The sequence below is a fragment of the Vulpes lagopus genome, chromosome 4, assembly GCF_018345385.1.
Source record: "Vulpes lagopus strain Blue_001 chromosome 4, ASM1834538v1, whole genome shotgun sequence".
Taxonomy (NCBI): domain Eukaryota; kingdom Metazoa; phylum Chordata; class Mammalia; order Carnivora; family Canidae; genus Vulpes; species Vulpes lagopus.
This window is the reverse complement of record NC_054827.1, coordinates 46,524,712-46,546,868: the sequence shown is the minus strand read 5'-3', so window position 1 is coordinate 46,546,868 and position 22,157 is coordinate 46,524,712. Positions and strand designations below refer to the sequence as shown.

Sequence of the window (22,157 nt, the reverse complement as noted above, 5' to 3'; positions counted from 1 at the left end):
CCCTGCTCCCCTCACAGCTGTGTGCCAGGATGCCCCATGTTTGCACACACTCCTCCCCAAGTCCCTGGGGAGTCCAGAGCGGTCCTAGGCAGCAGTGCTGGTCATTCAAGAGCGGGTGACCCGAGCAAGGGGCACACCCAGTCCATGTCTCCTGTGCGTCTGCTCCAGGTGCCCAGAGAGCACTGCTCGCCCAGCATTCACGTCCCCCAGGGCCCCATGCTGCCCCCCACAACGGCAAGTCCTGCTGGAGTCTGGGCCACTCGAGGCACAGAGATCTGTCCGCTAGGCTGCAGCATCTTTAAAGCTCTTCCTTGGACCCTTCCTCCTCAGCTGCCTGTCCTGGGCCTGGCGGCAGAAGTCTCCTGCTCCCCTCTTGGGCCTGGGTGCCTGGCCACTTCCAGGCGGCGGCACCTGACCCCCTCCACGGGGCCCAAGCTCACAAAGCTTGCATCTGGTGACTGCAGGCAGCTGGCATGTAAGGGCAGAGACAGATACCCAGTGCACACAAAGGCGAGTGCACTCTCAGCAGTGACAGCCAGAGACACAGCCCGTGAGGCACCCAAGGTCCCCCCAAGAGGCCACCTCAGCCCCTCCAGCCCGGTAGGCCCTGCTGGTCACAGAGCCTGGCTGAGAGAAGGCTCAGAGGCTCAGAGGCTCAGGCCCCAGCCCTGCTGCCCGAGCCACCAGGCTATCCTGACCACGAGCTGGTGCCCGACGCTCCTCTCAGGGCCACTGGTGGAGCCCACGACCCAGCCCGCCCTGCCCACCTGGCGCAGCCAGGGCTCTTGGAGTGAGCCCCGCAGGAGCAAGGCCATCTGAGGACAGGGTGGCAGGAGGATCCCCGTGGTGCCCCCAAAGCACCAGCAGGACCCAGTGAGGCCCCCAGAGTACCACTGGTGCCCCCACAAGGCTTGAGCTGGCCAGGCCTATCACGCTGGGGAACCAAAACTAACCTGGGAAGAGCAACGCTCTCCCCCCAGAACAGCCAGACTTGGGAGCACTGACACACACGCAGGAACATGCATGGCGAACCCTCTTCCCTGCCCTCAGGCCACACAGCCTTGGCCTCTGCACACACGGGCCCTTCCTGCCTTCTCCATGCTGGTCAACCCGGACTTCTCAGGCCTCTGGGGTTCCATGGGGACTCGGGAGGATTCTTCCCATGGGCCCCGCAGCAGGGCTGAGCCTGGGTCCCCACAACTCTGCCCGGGGTCCTCTAGGGGGGTGTGGGGGAGAGGGTCATCGGAGACACACACGCCCCCCCCCCCCAGATGCCCTGCAGAGCTAGGGTCACATGCCATGTCCCCGCCTGTGTGTACCAGCACCCCTTCCCGGTGACAGGTGACCAGGCCAGGGCCGCCTGCAAGGATCCCACAGGAGCGCCCCCTCCCCTCCGTGCCCCCAACATGCCCCCGCTGCCCCTGCCCTTCTCACCAGCTCGTGGCTCTGCGGCTTGCCTTGCAGCTTCTGGTGGTAATCGAAGGTGAGCCTGTCCAGCACGGCATGCTCCTCCTCGTCCACTGTGGCCATGGAGCGCTCCTTGTTGATCTTGTCAATGTCAATGTGCTCCTCGCCCTCCAGGACGGCGCTCCACCAGTACTCACCCACCTTGTTCAGGCTCACCTGGGACATGTGGGCAGACAGGGCTCCGTGTGGGGGTGGCACTGGTTCAGGGCTTGGGGCCGTCGGCCTTCACCCCTCACCAGGTTCTGAAGCCAAAGCCCCGTGTGCGGGAATACCCCACATCTGCTCGGCTGCCAGGACCCCAGCCCAGCCCCCACCCCATCCTCCCTGCACTGCTGGGGACACTCGGCCCCAAATAGGAGCCTCTACCCACACTCTGGCCCCGCCAGCTCGCCCACTATAAACGTGAGGGTCTCCCTTGCTTCCGGCATGGCACCCAAGCCAGGGTAGCACGCCGGCAGGGTGCAGGCTGCACGCCTCCCTGTGGGCGGCCCACTGTCCCTCACACTATCCACCTAGCCTCCAAAGGCAGGAAACGGCCAGTCACGCCCCAAAGGCTACGGGGCAAAGCAGGCAGGACAAGCCTGCAGCTGGAGCAGCTCTCACTCAGGAGCACCTGGGGAGAGGGTTACTGGCTGGAGGGCAATCGTGACATGACAGATCCAGAACCTGCCCATCAGTGACATATGTGAGGACACTATGCCCCCTAGCCCCCCAGCCCCACCTCACCCAGGGTCTGTCTGGCCCTGGCCACCGCAGCAGGGCTCCATCCTCATCTCAGAGAAGGACTTCGGAGGTGGGCACAGGTACAGGGCAGGCCACACAGCGAGAGGGCATCCAGCCCATGACAGCATGGCATTCATGTCACCATGGCAGAAATAATCCTGCCCTTGCTGACTACCCCAGTGGGCATGGGGCACGCCGACGGGAGGACTGAGACGGCAGGCTCGGAGCACCCCTGCCTGCTCGCTCAGCAGGTGAAGGACTTCTTCCTGCAAACGCCACAGTTGACGTTTGGGGTGGATTTTGTTTCCAGATGCTCTGCTCAGCTGGCGCCTTACTGACCTTACTCCCCAGTTTGTGTGGGGACCTGACCCCGCCCCCCAAGATCCCACGTGGAGAACACAGCCCACCCTCTCCAAATGCAAATCTGCATTCCAACACAACAACTACCTCCCAAGTGGGAGTGCATTCCAAGGCGCTTACAGGCCAGTGCACCTCTGGGAGACAGCAGGCCCTCCGGCATCACCCTTGCCGGGACCCCTCCAAACAGCCAGAAGTCAGCGCCTGCTGCTGACAGGGTGCGGAGGGCAGAACAGCCACTGCAGCCACTGACCACCAGAGGGCACAGAGGTGTCAGCCCGCCCCACCAGGGGCCCCACTGCCGGCCCTTCCCACACACGCCCTTCCTGGGCATGATGGGCTGACCCTGTAGACAAGGAGCCTACTGGGCCTTGATGCCTGCGTCTCCCGTGTCCCCAGGGCAAGTCTTCACGGACCCTTTGCAAACCCAGCAAAAATGAAGATGAGCAGAGCATCACCTTTACTAAAAATGTGTTTTGAGGTAAAATGTAATAATCACTCTACAGTGAACTCAGTGCGCTGAGCGCACACAGTGTTGTGCAACCACCACCTCCATCTGGTTCAGAACACTGTCCTCACCCCAAAAGGAGTCCTGTGCCCACGAGCAGCCCCTCCCCACTGTCCTCATGCTTCCCCATCCTCCCTGTGCACGTCAGGTGTCCTGCTGTGCCCCAGCTTCTTGTACTCAGCGTGGTGTCCTCACAGTGCGTCTGGAAGCCAGGGAGGTACTCTGGGAACAGCGCTCTAGGACCAGGTCTTGGAGTTGGATGGGGTTACATCTGGTTCTGCTTTTTACTTTAACATTGTTACTTCCTTAAAAACCAAGTTTGCAGAGATGTAGTTTTGGATTTAATGAAATTCACCCATCTGAGGGCACATCAGAGTCCTGACACACATGTAGCCATGCTGCCAGCAGCCATTCACAGGGGGACGTGGCTCTGGTTGCATATCTTTCCCTGTGCTCATTTGCCATCTTGTTTTTCTGAACGTTTTATTTGGGATAATTTCAAACATACCCGTGTGTCTCTGCCCAAGACTCCCCACCAACATGCTACCCCTGCTCTGTCACTGCATGACAAAGTACGTTTAAGGACATGCGTAACACGCAATAAATCACAGGATGTCTTCGCCTGAACCACCTGGACACCGCAACAAGTGCCTGCTGAGCACTTCCTGAGGAAAGTTTCAGCCCACCTTCCCTCCTGCAGAGGATCCAGGCCAGGGTCCCAAATGCACCTTAGTGGTCCTGTCCTCGCTCATCTGGAACATTCCACAGCTTTGCATTTAGAGACCGTCCTTCATCTGGGGTCTCATGTTCCCCCCAATTGACTGCAGGAAGCACCCCCAACAGCATAATACACAGGTGACACCATGTCCCGCCCAGCATGTCACCACATCCACTGGGCATATCTCCTTGAGCCCACCTCCCCCACAACAGTGGCAGGAGCCCCTTACCCATTGTCAGCACCCACGCCTGGGTGCCCAGAACCTCAGTGGCTCCCACTCACTCTCATCCCTAACTATGCAAGTGTTCAGAGCATTCTAGCTTGACTGGTAACCTGCTAACATGCCCCCTCCTTCCCTCGCCTCCCTCTAGGACCCTCACAGCGACCTGGTCCCAGACCTAGAATCAGGTTCCCAAAGCGTCCCACAGAAACTTCGAACCCCACGTGAACAAGCTCAGCACCCCACAACCTGTGCGATGACTCAGCAGCCTCTGCCTCCCCCTCCTCCCCTCGTGGCAGAAGCAAACATGGCGGCCACGTGCCTGCTGAGGAATGGTGGCTCCTTGTAGCACTCTCCAGACCATGGGAGCCAGGGAGCCATCCGTGAGAGCCATGGACAGTGCTTCCAGGGAGGTGCCTTGAAACGGGGTCAGACGACAGGAACCCACTCTCTGCAGGTCCCTCCGAAAGGAGGACGTGGGTCTGCAGCCAACCACCAACCTCAAACCTGTGCTTGCCAGGCACAGCAGCACCTCAAAGGGCGATCTTCTGGTGTCTTGTGCTGTCAACGAACTTTTTAAGCTTACGAATTAGAGTGCTGTATGGGCCAGGACACGGATGTGGTGTTGGGGGGGGTATATGGCATGTGCTGGAAGTACGAGCAGCCAGGTTGTGCTATCTGCGCTCTCCTCTCGCCTCGGGATGGAGGGACAGCCCTGCGTCCCCTGGGAACACATTCCTGCTGCCCTGGGCCACCTACTTCTGCCCCAGAGCCACAATTCCTTCCTGCTGGGACTCAGGGACTGGCTAGGGGCAGAACCACAGCACTGAGCGCCTCAAGAAACACCCAGGGTCCTGAGAAAGGAGAGCACTGAAGGCCAAGCGCCTGCAATTCATTCCATGGACTGATTTCCAGGCTTCTGGTGCTCGCCAAGTTTGACGTTATCAAACTCACATCTGGGACAGATGATGCGCTGTGACTCTGGTGGCCACCAGCGAGAGACAGCACCAGGAGAGCACTTCCCGAGAAGCACAACCTCACCAGGAGACTGAGACGGACAGACGAATGAGTGCAGGCAGGCCGGTCAAGGTAAGTTAGGATCAGTGAAGCAGCGCTGGCAGGCACGCTGGGACCTGGCCACCCCATAGACACATGGTACAGGAGAATGTCCCCCAGCACGCAGCCAAGCACTACAGCGAGCCTGCAACTTCACTTCTGAGAATTGAACTTGAGGAAATCACCTCAATAAGTCATCCTAGAATGGGGGGGGGGGGGGGGGCACTGTTCGTGCATACAATACACACATATTCCGGGTGAGCGCTGAGGCCAAGCAAGGACAGGCCCAAGAACACCCTTGCACCTGCTGAGCACCCTGATGCCCCACCTGGGGGGCGGCCTCTGCCTGGGGTGCTCAGCATGGAGCACCCACCACGGCAGAGGGGCCGCAGCACCACCTGGAGGGGGAAATGAGGACAGCGTGCCACAGTGCTTCTGGGACAGCGTGGCACGGGGGAGGTGCGGTGACTTCAAGTCTCTTAACTCTCTTAACCGGGAAAGGAGTCTGCCTGAGAGGCAAGAAGCCTCCTTTAACATTCTCGAGTGTGGGAGGGAGGGAGGCAGAGCTGTCATCCGGTTTTAGCTGCCACCCCTGCCTGCTCTGAAAGCTTGCCGGGCGTGTCTGATGCGCATCCACTCAGGCAATGAGGGTGGCTGGGAAGCAAGTAGCGTGGCTCCCTGAGAGGTCAGAGGCACGGACCAATGACTCTGGTGAGGTAACAGGCACCCCTGGGGTCGTCCCCCATGGTCCACGGGGCTCTCACCACCTACAAGGCGGCCAGGGGCAGCCAGGGGCTTTTATTCTCCATCTGGAGCCCAGAAGTCCAACATGCAAGTGTTGCAGCAGGGCCAGGCTCCCTCTCTAGGTCTTCCCAGTGTCTGCCTGTCTTTACATCACTCCTGTCTGTGTCTTCCTCTGTTTCCAACCTCCCTCGTTCACTCATAAGGTCCCATTTGCTGGTTCCAGGCCCTTGCCCGTGTTCCTCAGCAGCCCTGGTGCTCAGCACAGTGCCCAGCCCTGAACTGCCAGTGACCAACAGACGTCTAGGGATAGAACAACCCTGGCTCTCAGCCTCACTAAAAGGGTCAGGAATGGAGCTCCTCTGTGGCTAACGGGACCACCAGAGCCAGGCAGTGCTGAGCAGAGCTGAGGCACGCAGCAGGTGCGGCGGCCCCGGCAGCCCCATCTCCCTCCGATGTCTGAGGGATGTGGTGCTTGTTCCCAGCAGCAAATCCAAGGAGGGTCTTCACGCATCAGAGCAAGACGCCTGCCAAGCTATGGTATCATCTCAGATACGTGACCCCAAATGTCACTGACAAATGAAGCCCAGAATACAGCCCGTGGTGAGGAGGGAAGGCAGGGAGAAACCCCACATTCCCTTGGGAGTACACGTGCCGGTGGCGAGGCCCTGACACATGCAGTGCCAGCTGCTGACAGTCAAGCCACTCTGAGGGCTCCCACGTGGACCCTGCTGGCAGGAGGTTAGCAGAAAAACTTGCAGAAGTCATGTTCATGGGCAGTGCCAAGTACACTGCCGCCGTGGTCAGCTCTGCATGGCTGAGCTCCTGAGCACCAGGCACTGGGCAAAAACAAACTAGAGAAGTGAATGGCAGCAGGGCACAGCACGAGAGGACCAGAGGGGCCACCCCCTGGCCATGCACGGGCCACCCCCCCCACCTCCTCCCCACCCTCTCCAGGGTGCCCTGCAGGTGGAAGGTCCACAGCGAGGAAACAGGCCGGTTCTTGGAGCAGAGGTGTAGCTCTACCTCATGCAAGCCGCATCCCTGTCTGTTAAGCAAGTTTCCAGAGAGTAAAGTGCATTACCAGGCACCTCGTGGAGCCCAGTGCGAGTGCGCTCAGAAGAGGTCACTGAAATGACAAGCTAATGGCCCGCCATGAGCCACAGTCACACTCAGGCCCTCGCACACATCACACACAGAGGCACCACATGGCTGCGAGGAAGGCAAAGTCAGCTCTACCAACCAAAGCTCCTACAAGATGAGGTACCCGGAATCACCAGAGCCACGTTTCCACAGCAGTAATGGAAAGGACACCGGTGATGACCCTGACAGACACCAGTGCAGTGGCTGGGGGCCTTCAGAGGACCAGCAAGCACTTGGCCAGTCCGTCCAGGCAGGGAGGGGGGTTCCATCATCCTGGAGGCAGCATCAAGGCAGAGTATGTTCCGATGGCTCCTCGGAGCAAAGCCACCAGGTGCCACTGGGACTCCCTCAGGGGCACTGCTCAGGAGTCACCCCTGCCCCAGGCAGGATGGTGAAGCCCCAGGCCGTGGGCAGCAGCACCCTGGATCTTGGTCTTACAGTTCTACCCACCCAGGATGAGCTGCCAGCTGCTGGGAGGCTGATAGTGGGGGTGGTGAGGAGACCCCGACTTTACCTCCCACAGCCCTGGGAAGCACAAACAAGACCATGACCACGAAGACATGTTGCAAATGAGATGAGCTGGTGATACAAACGACCATGCGGCTGGGGTGTGGGAAGTGATTCGGGTGAACTGGGGGACAGGGAGGCGTGGCGTGATGGGAAGAGGGACTGAGCCCGTATGACAACTGTCACACTCCCACAGAGAGAAGCAAGAATGCTGGCAGAGAGGTGCTGGGCAAGGTTTAGAACGAGAGCTGGGTAGACCAGGCCTGGATACCTGTGAGTACCTGGGAGTGCTCACCAGCACCCCAGCACAACAGACCCCTCTCCGCTCCACAGCCCTCCAGTCAGCATGGACAGGTTGCTCACTGGTGCCCATCCCACGAAGATGAAACTGAAACATTTCTTCCTTTTCCTTCCTTCCTCATATGAATAAAAGTGTTTCTGTAAAATCCTGAGATTTTTGTCCAAAGACCTGGTCTGTTCCCACTGCCCTGCACCCTCTCTCCAGACCTGAGTCAGGCACCCTTTGCCATATGAGGCCCCCTGGGCACTGCCCACTGACCAGGTGGCAAGGCCTCGAGGAGGGGATGAGCCTCTGAAGACGCCAGTGACAGGAGCACTTAGGCAGCCCGCTTGGCCTGTGCAGCCCCAAGTAGCTCAGCCAACTGAGACTCCTTTGTCAAATAAGCTGGTCTATCTGAACCTGTTCACTCTGCATCCTCCAGGAGGACATCCATGACATTCAATCTGCCTTTCAATTTTCCACTTATCCGGTTCTGCCTCGGATGTAACCAAGTCGCCAGCGAGTGGAAGCCTCTGGGACTGGGAGGAACATCCTGCACAAGCACAGCCGAGCTCTGGGGATGACCCTGCCAGGAGCTCCTGTCGTCACTGTGTGCGGTTTCCACGTGGGCACAAGGACAGAGGACCACTGAGTTTCACATTCCCATTGGCTCCACTTCAGAGAACCACCTGGTAGGACCCCACGCCCCTTTCTCCTCCTGGAGTGCCCACACAGACACCCATACTCACCAGGACACACTTCCCAGGCTCCAGGCTCCAGAGAGAGCTCTCGGTGTTGACCTTGTGGGTGAATTTCCCTTCCATGAGGACGTGCTCCCCATTCTCCTCCAGCACAGCCACCCGGATAGAGCTGCTGCTGAGGGCCACTGAGACCTGGAACCAAGCAGAGGGTGTCACTCTGTGCTGTGAAGGTGGCACCCAGTGTGCTCCCAAGAAGGAGAGAAAACTAGAAGCCAGGCCATCCTGGAAGAAGCAGGCATTCTGGGAGAAAAGAATCCCACCAACCGGGGACACTGGAAGAAGCAGCCTGCGCTCCACGGTCTCCTTCAAGTAAACATCCTGGAAGTTCTGTTTCAACATGGATAATGAAAACGCAGGAAAACTGCTGGTTTTCCACCCAAATCCCTTCTCCGTCAGGGCAGACCAATTTCCTTGGCGGAAAGCAAGCCTGGCGGGCGCAGGTGGGGGTGTGCCTCCCACTCGGTCTAGCTGTTGGCCCCCTGGGTAGCACAGCTCCGCAGGGTGCCAGGAGGACCAGGCCACACCCCCACACGCCTGCTCTGCCTCCAGTCCCGTCCGTGAGAAGCTGTGCCTTCGCCAGGGACACTGAGGCTGGCTCCTCTGGTTTCAGTTTCTCTGTTCTCGAGAAACCCAGCCTCTCAGCTCACACTTGTCATGCATAGTCTCTCCCCTCTGCCCCACATCTGTCCCCAGCACCATATGGGAGCTGCTGGGACCCTGGCCTACAGCATCCAAAGCTCGTGAAGCCCTGGACGTTATTCAGATCAGAAACTGGAAGAGGAAAGCAAGTACAACTCCAGTTTCTCTTTCACTTCTTTTTAAACTCTAAAATCTGTGTCTATATTGTAATATCTTTTTATGATAGCATCTGCATAATGCATGCATTCAATGAACAGACACTGGAAGGGACACCTCAGGACCAAGGGTGCGGTTCCATCTGCTTTTGTTTGGAGACTACCCTCCCACATGGCTTGTAAGTACTCATTAAACACTCAGAAAGTATTGAACAGAAACTCTAAGTGTCCCAGAATATTCAAGCTCTGCTCCCATAACCTAATTGTATCGTAAATCTCGAGTAAAAGATGGGACAGTGGCAGGGGTGCTGTTCCAGAGTCCCCACCATCAGGTGGCTCTCGGGCGAGAGAGGAAGAGTTCCTAAACCATGCGGGGAATGGGGACAAAAGCGCTGCTACAGAGCAGAGTGGCCCACAGACCACACCGTGCCCATACACAGGGGCTGGGGCGTCCTATGGGCACAGCTGCCCCCACACCAACCTCTGGGAGTGTCCTATTCACTCGGCCAGCGTGGCAAAGACACGCACACAAGCCAGCTTTACTTGGCATCCAACAGCCAACTCGGCAGCAGCCCAGCAGACTCCTGGACCACCATGCCTCTGACCATGAACTTGGGCATGTGGTGGAGGCACTCCAGGAGCAAGCTCACTTTAATAAAATCCTCCCCGCTAGCTTTACATAACATGGTTATTTCCAAATTTGGGCAAGTTCTCACAGTGAGTCTTGCACAACAGGGGACGAGCCAAAGCACCGAGGGAACCCGGAGAGATGCTTCCAGTTCAAGAGGTCACTCTGGGACAGGTGACGGTGCCCCAGCCTCTGGGACCCATGGAAAAGACAAAGCAAGCACAAAGAGAAAAATCCCAGACAACACAAGGGAGGAGGAGACGAAGGAGAAGAGCGTGGGGACAGGCAGGACAGAGCAGGAACAAGCAAGTGGTCTGCTGGTGTGCATCTGGGAGCCTCGGCTGCACGGGCAGCTGGCGGGCAGTCAGGTGGGAGGGCGGGAGCGGAGCGGTTAGAGCAGCCCCGAGACCACAGTGGCATAGACCAAGGGGTCTGTCCAGCACTCTGAGGGGACAGCGTGGGTGGTGGGACCCATGTGCTGTCAGGAAAGCTGCCTGGTTGAGCCCTCAGCAGCCGCAGAGGAGCAGATCTCTGACATAAAACAGAGAAAACCATCCATACCGCCCTTATTCAAAAGAATGAGGAAAATATGTTTTTTAACTAAAAAACTACCAGGGAACTAAGAATTGCATCCTTAAACCAGCAGCATTAAAAAAAAAAAAGACTACAGAATTAGGAAAAAAGGAAATTCTAAAATATTTCCAGTATAGATCCTTAGAGAGGTGTGAGCGGTGTGACTATGGAACCAAAATGAAATATGAAAATAGAACAATCACACACACCCCACTCAGAATTAAATACACAGAAGCTAAAATAAAATCTGCAACAGAAAGACTGTTAAAGTAAAAAAAAACTATCAAGATAGAGACAAAGACCAATCTAGGTGATCAGGGTGGCTGGCTAGAAACCACACGCAGCAACAAGACAACACTCCGGAGTCGAAAACGTGCTTTTGGACAAAACCCACCAAGGGCTGAACAGAACGAGGGAAAAAGGACTCACACAAACTTATGGACTCATATTCAAATTATTCAAATTAAGGTCCTAAAAGTTGCAAAGACCAGGGATAAAAGTTCCCTCACAAAGAACCTGAATGGAAGAGATCTCAAGAAACAGTAGCACCGGACATAAGACAAAAGGGAGGCAAGGCCCTCAATATTCTAAGGGGAGAATTTTTTTAGATTTTTTAGATTTCCATACACAACCAAACCAAATTTCATATTTATTTCATATTATAAAATAAATATCTTTAAAATAACTACATTTAAAAAAAACATTTTAAGACATTCAAGAGTCCTGTATTTACAATATATTGTAAATATATTTTTGAAGGAGCTATAGTTCCTTCAAAACTTCAAAACTTGAGAAAGCTCCTTGAGGCTATAGTCCAGCAAAATGAGAAAAAAAAAAACTAACCAGAGGAAGATCTCAGGGGGAGGGAGGGTCAAAGGCACAAACTTCCAGGAAGAAGGTCAACGAGGCCTGGATCTCCTGCATCACATGGTGACCGCAGCTCACGACACTGTACCCATGCATGGGAAAGTTACTAAGAAAGTAGAACTCACTCTTATCTCACACACACACACACACACACACACACACACACAAAACGTATGGTGACGAATATAAACTAAACCTATTGGGGTGACCATTTTGTAATACAGACATCAAAGCGTTGTTATACACCTGAAGCTAATACAGTGTCATAGGTCAGTTATACCTTAATAAAACTAGGAACAAAAAAAGAGAGAAAGATCCAAAAGGGTTCTAAACACACTGAATTTAATCTAGAAGTACGGTGAAAGGAAGCCCCAGGATGGAAGCTGTACAGCAGAACTGAAACATAATTGGTCCAGGTTGGAATCGGAGGTGAGAGGACTTCAGGAAAAATGATTTCTAGATAATATATTGTACTAGTGAGTCTGAGTGATTTGGACATTATGCTGGAAGAATACTATTTTTTGTAAGATAAAAACAAAAAAAAATACACAAGAAATTTGATGTAAAAATGAAAATAGTAGAGTTAACATCTCCAAAAAAGCTCTCATACAAAAACGCAAGAAGATTATTGGCAAAAATTGTCAAATATGTACTTTTTCTGAACTTTAGAAACTAATCAAAGGTTTGTAGGAACCCAGAGAGCATTTATTCAAGAAAAACAAGCTTATGACAGCTTACCCTAGACCCATTCTCACTCTGTAGCCCCTTGGCAACCCACATTCCCAGTACAGCCTGGTGGCCATCAGAGGAAGCACAAAGGAGCTATAGTTCCTTCAAAACTTTATTCCCAAAGAACTCTGATTACTTGACCTGTGTGACAGTTCACTGGAATACCCCACTTGTTAGGCTGTTTTTAAATGGACTTCAAAAAAGCCTTTTCCCCAGAGAGTGTTTGTTGAAAACAATTAAGAGGCAAGTATTTTAACTTCACAGCTGACTGAAATAGTTCATAACAGCTGAGGCAAACAAAAAAAGTTGTGCAATACAATACCCATGAAGGTTTTGAAAACTTGGGACACATGAATGTGCAGGCTGTGTGCAGGCTCAGAAAAAAACCCTTCAGTAAGGCCCTAACCTCTTACCACTGGCTGACTTTGAGACTTTGCAGGAACAAATGAAGACTAAGGCAGAATTTTCAACTGCTAGGCTGTGTTAAAAGCAGGCCCTAATACATACATGGAGCCCCTGGGAAGAGAAATTCACTGGTTCTAGGTCTTTAAGAAAGTCCGTCCAATCATTTGCCGATCACTAAGTTCACCAAGTAGATACTTCATCAGCAACGCAAAATAAAGAATATAGACTTCAGAAAATTAGCTCAAAAAAGTCATCAAATGGGGATCAATGGGTGGCTCAGTGGTTTAGCGCCTGCCTCCAGCCCAGGGCATGATACTATATAGTTCCAGGATCGAGTCCCAGATCAGGCTTCCTGCATGGAGTCTGCTTCTCCCTCTGCCTGTGTCTCTGCCCCACTCTCTCTCTCTCTGTATCTCTCATAAACAAATAAATAAAATCTATTAAAATATATATATTTTAAAAGTCATCAAACAAGAACTACATCAAGTACCAACAGCAACAAACCATGAGGAAAAGGGAGAATCTGAGTTCCAGAATTGCCACAGTATTATTTAAAATGCCTAATTTTCAACAAAAAATTACAAGACTCACTAAAAACGAAAAAAGATAGCCCATCCACATGGAACAAAAGCAAACAATAAAATCCGTCCCCAAGGAAGTCCAGACATGAACTTAACAAAAAGTCTATAAATCAGCTATTGTAAATATACTCACAAACCTAAAGAAAACCATGTGTAAATAACTAAGGAAAGTATGAGAATAAAATCTCACGAAGAATATTAATAAAGAGATAAGACACGATTTTAAAAAAGATTTTATTTATTTAAGATTTTATTTTTTTAAGATTTTATTTATTTATTCATGAGAGACAGAGAGCGAGAGAAGCAAAGACATAGGTAGAGGGACAAGCAGGCTCCATGCAGGGAGCCCAATGCAGGACTCAATCCCAGGACTCCAGGATCATGCCCTGAGCCAAAGGCAGATGCTCAATCACTGAGCCGCTCAAGCGTCCCAAGACACTATTTTTTTTTTTTTTTTAAAGAACCAAATGCAAATTCTGGAACTTAAAAGTAACTGGGGTAAAAAACTGAAGCAGAAAGTCGACTAGAGGTCTCCAAAGCAAGTCACAGCAGTTAGAAGAAAGAATCAGGAAATCTAAAGACAGGACAATAAGATTACTCTGAGGACCAGAAAGAATGAACAGAGCCTCAGTGACCTGAGGGACACCACTAAGCACACCACAACATGCACAATGGAGCCACAGCAGGAGAGGAAAGAGGATAGAAAGAATCTATGAAAAAATGGCTGACAACACACACTCCAGAAGGTCAGTGAACTCCAAGTAGAATAAATTCAAAGAGGTCAAGACCAAGATGCATCAAAATCAAACTGTCAAAAAAGGCAAAGACAAAGAATCTTGAAAGTAGGATGAAAACCAATTCTGCACATAGAGGGCTCCTCAACAGAATAAGATCTGATTTGTCATCAGAAACCATGCAGTCTAGGGCACTTGGGGGGCTCAGTCTGTTAAGTGCCTGCCTTCTGCTCACATCATGACCCCAGGGTCCTCAGATCGAGTCCCGCATCAGGCTCCCTGCTCAAGGGGAGTCTGCTTCTCCCTCTGCTTCTGTGTCCCCCCGCCTCCCACTCATGCTCTCTCTCTAATAAATAAGATCTTTAAGAAACTATGCAGGCTAGAAGGCAGTGGGAGAGAGTATTCAAAGGATGAAGGGAAAGTGTGTCAACCAAGAATTCTGCATCAAGCTCAGGTCGTGATCCCAGAGTCCTAGGATCAAGTCCCACACCAGGCTCCCTGCAGAGAGCCTGCTTCTCTCTCTGTCTATGTCTCTGCCTCTCTGTGTCTCTCATGAATAAATTTTTTTAAATCTTAAAAAAAAAAAATTAAATCCCAGAGAAAACACTAAGACAATAATTCCAAATATATAGTTTTAAAAAAAATAAGAGAATTAATATACTACACTAGAAGGACCCTGGGTGGCTGAGTTGCTTAAGCATCCGACTCATGATTCTAGCTCACATTATGATCTCATGGAGTTGAGCCCTGTGTTAAGCTCCGCATTTAGGAGGGAGTCTGCTTGAGATTCTCTCTCCCCCTCTGAGCCCCTCCTCTGCTCATTCTCTTTCACTTGCTCGCCCAAAAAACAAACAAACAAAACTTGAATAACAATAAAAAATAAAGTAAAATACTACACTAGAAAATTTCTATTTAACACCAAAAAAAGCAATCATGGAGGGAAAAAAGAACCAAAGAACTTAAAACTTACTATAAAGATACAATCATGAAAAAACAGCATGAAAAAAAAATAGCATGGACATACAGATCTATGGAATACATTTTAAAATTCAGTAATAAACCCATAAGTTTATAGTTGCTTGATTTTAAACAAGGGTGGCAAGACAGCTCAATGGGGGAAAAGAAAATGGGACCGTGACAAATGGGGGTATCCACATGCAACAGAATGCAGTGAGACAACTCTCTCATACCTTATCCAAAAATCAACTCAAAATGGTTGTGTAGGGACTCAAAGTATAAATCTCAGAAAAAAAAAAAAAAACAAATAAATGTAAATACTCACTCACTTGGGTGAGCAAATGGCTTCTTAGGTATGTACAATCAACCAAAAATTAATGAATAAATAAACTCTAGATCTTCTCAAAACTAAAGTTTTCGTGCTTCAAAAAACACCATCTCTTAAGAAAGTACAAAGACAACTCATGGAGCGGGAGAAAATACTTTTACATTATCTAACAAAGGTACAGTATTTACACTTAAAAAGAATGCTTACAATTCAACAATAAAAAAAATCCAATTTTTAAAAAGGCAAAGGACCTGAAGAGACCTATGTTTTTACTTATTTTTTTTTTAAAGATTTATTTATTCATGAGAGACACAGACTGAGAGAGAAGCAGACACACAGGCGAAGGGAGAAGCAGGCTCCTCGCAGGGAGCCCGATGTAGGACTTGATCCCTGATCACGACCTGAGCCTAAGGCAGATGCTCAACCACTGAGCCACCCAAGCATCCCACTTATTTTTTTTTTAAGATTTTATTTATTTAATCATGAGAAACACAGAGAGAGAGAGGCAGAGACACAGGCAGAGAGAGTGGCAGGCTCCCTGCAGAGAGCCCAACGTGGGATTCAATCTCAGGACCCCAGGATCACACCCTGGGCTGAAGGCAGACACTCAACCACTGAGCCACCCAGGCATCCCCAGACCTATTTTTTTTAAGATTTATTTATTAATTTCAGCGTGTGCACGAAAAGAGACTGCATGTGCTTGAGTAGAGGTGGAGGGTGGGGCAGAGGGAGAGGGGGAGAGAGAATCTCCAGCAGACTTACCGCTGAGCGTGGATCCAATTCAGGGCTCAATCCCACAACCCTGAGATCTTGACCTGAGTTAAAACCAAGAGTCGGATGCTTAACTGAATGCGCCCCCCAGGCGCCCCAAAATTAAAATTCATTAAAAGGCAGTCATGGTTTTAAGGTCTGTAACAGCAGAACACTGGCAATAACCTCTGTGCCAATTACCCGGGGACTCGTTTAATAACCAGCTTGCTGACTGAAGGGGCAAAGGCAGATGGGAGCCCTGGCTGTGAGGGGCAGTGGGCTCAGGGCCCCTGCACATTCATGGTTCTGGCAGCCTGAGCAAGCCCGCGTGAGGACTGGGGACACGGCAGCCAACGCCAGAGACCAGAGCCGCCGTGGGGTAGCCAGGGTGGGAATAGTATGGGAACGCGCCACTGTGCTGACGGTGGGCTCCGACGGTACACACGCATACTCCATGATGCACGCGGACGTCCGCCAGGATAGCTCAGCAGCGGGTTCACGATGCCGAGGCTAGGCAGGGGCTGGTGGAGGACAAGAGGACAGAGGCAGGATGGAGACTTTCTGCCACCCATGTTCACCCTCCTGGGAGCCCAATGTCCTGAGCACTCCCAACTCTGTCAGAAGCAGATATGGAGCCCAGGAGCCTTCTCTGTCCCTGGGACCCCCTCCTACATTTGTTCTGAACATCTTCTAAGAAGAGAACTCCATAGCACGCAGCTTTCAGACAAACTCCACCAGCTGCAGCAAGCTCAGGGGCCGGGCACTGCTGTACAAGACATGCTCAGAAGCCTTGGTGCTGTTCCGGAAGGTTCCTGCAGTGAAGACACGGACAGTGAGGCACAGCTGTGAGCCCAACAGCCAGCAGGACCTCGTCCCTTAGCGAAGACCACACAACTCTGGCAGGAACCAGCGCGCCAAGGAGGAAAGGAATCTGCGCGTCCCTCAACACACTCAGCCAGGACTCTGCAACAAATCTCATGACACGTGCCACCTGAAAGGCACCGTCTGATGGGTCTGGGGCAGGGCTGGGTCCTGGTCTCCGCCTGGCGGCCTCAGCAGCTTACAGCTGTGGCTTTCATCCACAAGATGACAGGTTAGGACTAACAGTGTCTGGAGTGCCAGGTTCCAGCCCTGAAATCCTACTTTTCAACAAAATGCCAGGTTCCTGAGCAGCCCTGGCAGACACTGCAACCGCCCCAGTGCTTCCGCGGTGAGCGTGCCACCCCTGCTCCCTGCTCCAGGTCCGCATGGCGGCCAGGACGTGGAGCCAGGCAGCGGTCCCGGCAGAGCGCACGGAGCCAGGCGCTGGGCACGGTTCACGCACACGTGGGACCAGAGCTTCACCCTGAGGGTTTCTGATTCGCCTGCAAAATGATAAACTAGAAAAAGGCTGCATGGAAAGTACGGACACTTGCACATCACGCATTATGCACATGCTCCGTCCTGTCCTCTGCCACACTTGACAGTCTGTTTCTACAAAAAGTCAGCCAGGAGAGGCAATGCTCTGGAGTCCCCGGTGGGAGACTCGGGGTGCAGGAGCCCTCCCACAGCTACCCGCAGCCCACTGCCCCCACACCCCAACGGGGACTTCCACACTGAGCTGCCGCCACCACAGCTATCAGCACGACGACATCTGACAGGTGCCACAGACGAGGCCCAGAAATAAACACTGCTGACAGGGAGCTGTGACAGGCACCCCAGGGGAGAGCCGGAGGGAGCCAGTCCAGAGAGAAGGTGCAACTCTGAAGGAAAAAGCCCTTAGACCAGCAAAAGCCAAGAGACACGAAGTACATCTATTCCAAAGTTTGAAGTTAGTCACGGCTGAAACTCCTAGATCACTAAAAACATGAGAGACCCCAGAGTTTTAAGAGAAGGAATAACACATACTGTGGGGTTACTAAGTGAGTCCTAAGTTCTCACCATGAGAGGCACCCACCCCTTGGAGGGAGGTGACAGGCGTTCCCCAGACCTAATGCAGACCAGGAGAAGTCGCCGCATTTGGCATCTGAAGCTGATACGTCAACTGCACTTTAATTACCAAACAAAACGAAACAGTAATGTAAACAAAAAATACTACCAAAGGCAAAGGCCCTCCTCTCAGGTCGGCGATGCAGCCCGGCTGACAGGAGCATAGGAGCATGGCTGGCAGGCACCACAACCAACGCAGCCAGGTTGACAGGAGCATGACCAGCAGGCGCCACAAGCCTGCACTCATGGGGACCGCGGCTCTCCCAGCTCCCGTGCTCCCTGCAGCCCATCCGCCCGCAGGGACCGAGCAAGCCCCTCTCCACCACTGCTCCTGGTGCGGCCACAGGGCCAAGGGCCGGAGGGCCGGGAGGACGCGGCCAGGTGGGGCCTGAGGCAGCACAGCGCTCGCCGGGGGGCTGCGCGGCACAAGCCCGCGGACTGCCAGCCCAGAGCAGCAGTCCTGGCCCAGCCTCGGGAACCCTCGCGTCCTCAGGAGAGGTCTCGGGCGGTGAACCCTAGGGCTGCCCTCAGTGAAAGTGAGGACCTGTCCCCGAGGTTGCGACACCCCATGTGAGAGGCATGGATGTGACCCTGCGGTACAACGGCCTGTGCCTTAGGCGATGCGCTGAGGGGCAGCAGGACCTTGTGATCCAGTGCCCAAGGCCGAGCAGAGCGCATTCAGGCAGCGACAGCAGGAGAGGGCATGTCACTGGGTCCCCAGAGTCAAAGAGAAAATAACTAGTTTTGGCTGAGCCGGACGCAAGTCCTTTGGGAGAAAGCTCCAGAAGATGACGGGCCAGTCAGACATGGAGCAGACCAGGGAGCTGTGACGATCTTCAGCAGCGTCCACAGCCACCGCTGCACAGAGGTCCCTCACCCGCACAGGGCAGTCCCACCACAACAGGAGTCCCACCCACAGCCGCTCTGCACAAGCCCCAAGATGCCTGCATGGGACCCCCAGGAGGGTTGGCCTGCACCAGCCGCCCTTGACCACCAGCACCAGAGGGGCCGGGGTCACCTGAGCCAGACCTTGGGACGAGCCCTCGCCACCGAGTCTGACTGGGGTCCTGAAGTCGGCCTGACGAGGGGCCCCTGAGCCTTGGTGAGATCTCCTCAGACAGGACAGGAAGGGAGGGGACGGGAGACGGGCAGCCACGCCCAACAGCCAGTCGCAGCCCCACGGAGCCGCGAGGCCCATGCCAGGTTAGGCCGCCCTTGGGGGCGGCTGGCGCCAGCCGGGCCCTGAATACAGGGGCGCCTGCCCTGGGGGAGCCTGGGCAGCCTGGGCCGGCCTGGAGACAGCGGGCCTGGAGGACTCCCCGCTGCCCAGGCCGCCTCACCCATGACCGGATCTGCAGGGCCCGGCACCACCTCACACGGGGCTCGTTTCCAGAGAACGCCCGTGCCCCTCACGCACGAGGTCCTGCTCCCGCGCTTTGGGCCTTCTCTGGGAAGGCTGCCTGCAGTGCGGCTCTTGGAGCAGCAGGAGCATCGGAGGCTCAGGCCCCTGTGCCCGGCCCGGCCGCACACAGCCATCAGCCCCCAGACCCAGTCTGGACGCAGTGGGAGCGGGGGGGCCGCGGCAGTCCCCGTGTCACTGGAGGACGAGCAAGCCCTCAGCGCACCCTCGCCCTCAGAACATGGAAGGTGCTGCGTGCTCTGCGGCTCCGGGCCCCTGGGAAGCCAACAGCCAGGACGCGGTGTACGGTGGGGGAATTCTAATAAAGTGATGTCCCGTTTCACAGATCACACAGGGTTTCCTTTAAAGTGAAGCCTCCCTACTTGTGACACCCTGCAACAATGGCACTCGCTCTGCACACGGCTCCTGAGGAAACCTCTCTATGCTGCTGAAAGATTCAACTTCCACTCGCGCTCCGGGAGATGGGGAGAGCGAGTGGAGCTGTGAGCACCCCCACCCCACCGGCCGTGACCCCGCCCCACACGGGAGCTCCGAGCCTGGGCGCCCACGTGCACCTGACCTGCTTATGGAAGAGGCCGCCGGTCGCCCCGCCTCCCCTGCGGTGTCCCGTGCGGACACCCGGCCACGCACCACAGGATGACATGGGACAGATCTAGCACCCACCAGGTGCGCCCGAGCGGCACAGCAGGCTGGCCGCTGTGTGCAGGGGGACGCGGAGACCGGCCTAGCGGCTCCAGCACAGCCCACCCCCAACCCCGCGTGTGGAGACCCCAGCCCAGGGAGCCCCGTGGTTACCTGCCTGCCCTTCACCACGTGCTTCGGCACCGGCACCTTGAGCTCCAGGTCGGTGTAGTCCTGAGACCAGGTGTAGTTCTCACGCACAGCACCATTGTAGCTGTCAGGGTTTCTCTGGAACTGTTCCTGCCTCCTGGGGAAGAGCGATAGGTGAGATGGCACCCGGGCCCACACGTGAGGGACCACGACCCCATCACATGCTGGGACCCCCACAACTGATTGGGCCACAGGCCCCCCCGCCGCACACGTGGGCCCCCTCACAACACACGCTTGTGCCGCCCCCCATGCACCCAGGCCCACACAGCTGATTGGGTCACAGGCCCCCCACCGCACATCTGGGTCCCCCACCGTACACCCATGCACGCCCCCATGCGGGAGGCCATGGGTCCTGACCACAGATGGTCTCCAGCTCCTGAGAAGTTCCACCTAAGTCTCAGGCTTCCCAGGAAACCACGGGGACACAGGGACACTCTGTAGAGCCCCTAAGCGCTGTACCCTCAGCTTGGGGGGCAGCGTCCACAGCTGCGGCCCACAGCACAGCCGGGCCTGCCAGATTTCACCAGGCTCAGAAAGCAGGCCAGTCCCTCAACCACAGGACCTCAGTCATAAAGACCCAAGGCTCCTGCTTTCTCACAAATTGCTCGGCAAGGCCTGTCTTCACAAAAACGTAGACCAACTTCAGCCGCAGCTTCTCAGCTTGCACCCTAACCCAACCACAATCCCAGCTTTCTCTCGGTAAATACTGCACTGCACACCAAACCACAGGCTCTAAGAGGTGAGTAGCATGCCTGGAAATCCCACCAGCCACACCCCACTAACTACAGGGCCAGCCCGGCACAGAGGCAGACAGGCCTGGCCAAGCAATGTTACAAGTAAAATACTGCAAAACATTTGCTGTTAAACGTCAGGCTGCTGCTAAGAGCATAAATAGCATTATAAAAATAAGCGTGGACTCACAAACCCACTATGGGGAGTTTTACAACTAAATTAAAGACAGGGGACACCTGGGGTGGCTCAGTGGTTGAGCATCTGCCTTTGGCCTGGGGTGCGATCCTGGGATCCGGGATCGAGTCCCGCATCGAGCTCCCTGCATGGAGCCTGCTTCTTCCCTGTGAAGAAGACACTTGCCTGTGTCTCTGCCTCTCTCTGTGTCTCTCATGAACAAATAAAATCTTCAAAAAAAAAAAAAAATTAATTAAAGACAGAAAGCTCAGTCGTGGAGGAGGACATCCTAACAAGTGCAGCTTGGCCGCCTTCTCCAGCCCTTAGGGAGCCCCATGGACACACCCATGGGGAGACCCGGCCTGCTGTGTGTCTTCATGTGTACAGATGAAGATGCACAAACCCCATCAGCCCCCAATCTCAGATGAGAACGTGTTTAACTCCTGTAGGTACGCCTCACACGCTTTCTATGTGAGACTGGGTGTTCATCACAGTCCAGCCCTTGGGGCTAGTAACTGGCTGCCATCAAGGGCTGAAGTGTGATCCCCCAAATTCTGTTAACCTAACCTCCAGCAGCACCTCAGAACGCCTTATTTCAAAGTTAAAATGAGGTCGTCGGGGGCCCTGATCCACTTGGTGTCCTTCTCAAGGGGGAGACCAGGACACGAAGATGCACACAGAGGGATGATGCTGTGAGCACCACCATGCAGCTGTGGGCCACGGAGGTGAGGGCTGTCCGCCTCTGCAGAGGCTCAAAGGGGCCAGGAGGGCCCTACCCAGTCTGGAAGGGAGCTCGAAAGAGAGCCCCACAGAGCAGGGTGGAAGAGGCAGGAGAGGTCAAGGCAGGGCATCCTGGGCAGGGCCACCACAGCACATACCTGTGCACAGCTCTGTGCACAGCTCTGAGCACGGCCCCCAGGCCCGTTCCCTAAAAAGAAATGCACACGTGTGTGTACGTGTCCAGGCACAAGCCTGGTGAGTGTCTGTGGGGTTTCTGGGTGGTGGAGTCAGAGCAGTTTGCTTCTCTTCTCTGTACCTTTAGCCATTACTCAACTTTGCCCCAATATGGACATTTGATCAAGAGAAAAAACAGCTCTTCAAGACAGGAGATGGCAACCCGTGCCATGGCCCCACAACTGGGAGCTCTCCCATGACCAAACCAGCTTGCTCACACCTTGACACCTGAAGCGAGCCCAGGGAGACCA

The 22,157-nt window shown here is 54.2% G+C and overlaps 1 protein-coding gene across 1 annotated transcript in view; it reads right to left on the bottom strand.

The window, feature by feature from the left end:
* Nucleotides 1-22,157, bottom strand: part of NUDCD3 (NudC domain containing 3) — a 58,422-nt gene that overhangs the window by 2,103 nt on the left and 34,162 nt on the right. The window contains exons 3-5 of the mRNA XM_041751614.1: nt 20,011-20,143; nt 8,470-8,613; nt 1,435-1,623 (exon numbers count right to left, since the gene is read on the bottom strand). Of these exons, the coding sequence (XP_041607548.1) occupies nt 1,435-1,623; nt 8,470-8,613; nt 20,011-20,143 (466 nt within the window). The remainder of the gene's footprint in view (nt 1-1,434; nt 1,624-8,469; nt 8,614-20,010; nt 20,144-22,157) is intronic.